The 1,709-nt window shown below is 40.1% G+C and overlaps 1 protein-coding gene across 1 annotated transcript; it reads left to right on the top strand.

Annotated features, from left to right (window-relative positions):
* The first annotated feature begins 395 nt into the window (after positions 1-395).
* Positions 396-838, top strand: LOC127617630 (histone H2A-like). The gene has a single exon (XM_052089627.1). It carries the CDS (start codon positions 396-398, stop codon positions 777-779), a length of 384 nt encoding a protein of 127 aa, XP_051945587.1. The 3' UTR covers positions 780-838.
* The last annotated feature ends 871 nt before the right edge of the window (positions 839-1,709 follow it).

Here is a 1,709-nt window from a genome sequence, read left to right as displayed (position 1 = left end):
ATTAGTTCATGATATTTCATAGTATATTCACAATTTTGTTAATATACATCTTGTGATTTTGAAAAATGCATTACTTTATGTTGAAATTAATATGAATCAAGATTAATTGTGCAGTAAAATATTTGTTCATTGTTAGTTCATGTTAACTAATGTTGTTAATTAACGTTAAATATTTCAACCTTATTATCAAGTGTTACAAACACTCACTCTTGAGCACATTCATCATCAGAGAGAGGGGGAGTGGTTTGGAGTTTGGAGGGAAGAGCAGTGATTGGTTAGAATTTTTTTCAGACTCTAGCCAATAGGCGTCAGACACACTCTTATAAATACTGTCATCGGGAACACGACGAACCAGTATTTCTCTGTAACATTACAGTATTTACTACTAATTGAAAATGAGCGGCAGAGGTAAAACCGGCGGTAAAGCGCGAGCAAAGGCTAAAACTCGCTCCTCCAGGGCAGGACTGCAGTTCCCCGTCGGTCGTGTTCACAGGCTGCTCCGCAAAGGAAACTACGCACAGCGCGTTGGTGCCGGTGCTCCTGTTTATCTGGCCGCTGTGCTCGAGTATCTCACCGCTGAAATCCTGGAGTTGGCTGGAAACGCCGCTCGGGACAACAAGAAGACTCGTATCATTCCCCGTCACCTGCAGCTGGCAGTGCGGAACGACGAGGAGTTGAACAAACTCTTGGGTGGAGTGACCATCGCTCAGGGTGGTGTGCTGCCCAACATCCAGGCTGTGCTGCTGCCCAAGAAGACCGAGAAACCCGCCAAGAAGTAAACGGACTAAAGTCTGATTCACTGAAACACAAAGGCTCTTTTAAGAGCCACCCAATTTAACTATAAAGAGAGTGATGTCTTACTGAAATGAAAATGTATCATTCGTACCTCAAATTTATTGATGCAGTGTTAACTCTAAAAGGTTAATGTTATTTGTGTTGCTTTATAAATAACAAGTATAATTCGAAACCTGGGAAAACTAATAATAAAAACAGTATCTACTTCAAAATTCAGATGAAACATGAATAACTTGGTATGTATTAAACCAGGGGTGCCCTATACGTCGATCGCGATCTACCAGTCGATCGCAAAGGCAATGCTGGTAGATTGCACAAAATTTAAATTTACTTGCGTTAAATTTTCATAAAATAAATGTAAAGATTTTCCTTCTTTTAGTTTCTGTCTAACTTGCACTTGACGAGTAAATATTGACCAGGCGAGGTTTTGTTTATTCGGTTGCCATGACAACTAGGTTTGCGCATAATCGCCTTCCACGGACTTCTGAGAACAGAGCGCGAAATTGCGACGCTACTGCCCGGATTAGGCAAAATTGTCTGATTCCACTCAATTTTGCCTAATCCGGGCAGTAGCGTCGCAATTTCGCGCTCTGTTCTCAGAAGTCCGTGGAAGGCGATTATGCGCAAACCTAGTTGTCATGGCAACCGAATAAACAAAACCTCGCCTGGTCAATATTTACTCGTCATCAGAATAAGGTAAATGCCCTGGCTATTGTAATCTATTGTGCTGTAGGTGTTTTGGGTTTAGTGTTAAAACTGAATGACATCAACATTGAACATTATTATATATTTTGTTATTAATTAGAAGATGAATTCCATGTAGGGATACATGCAGTAGTCCCAACAAGCATTTTCTTATTTTAAATGAAACTGTGTTTTTTTAGTTGGTAGATCTTATTGAGTTGGTCATTTAA

The sequence above is a fragment of the Xyrauchen texanus genome, chromosome 2 (assembly GCF_025860055.1).
Source record: "Xyrauchen texanus isolate HMW12.3.18 chromosome 2, RBS_HiC_50CHRs, whole genome shotgun sequence".
Lineage (NCBI taxonomy): Eukaryota > Metazoa > Chordata > Actinopteri > Cypriniformes > Catostomidae > Xyrauchen > Xyrauchen texanus.
This window is presented reverse-complemented; position numbering and strand designations above follow the sequence as displayed.

Excerpts from the sequence above, each read along its gene's own strand:
- LOC127617630 (XM_052089627.1), top strand. The coding sequence starts at position 396 with ATGAGCGGCAGAGGTAAAACCGGCGGTAAAGCGCGAGCAAAGGCTAAA.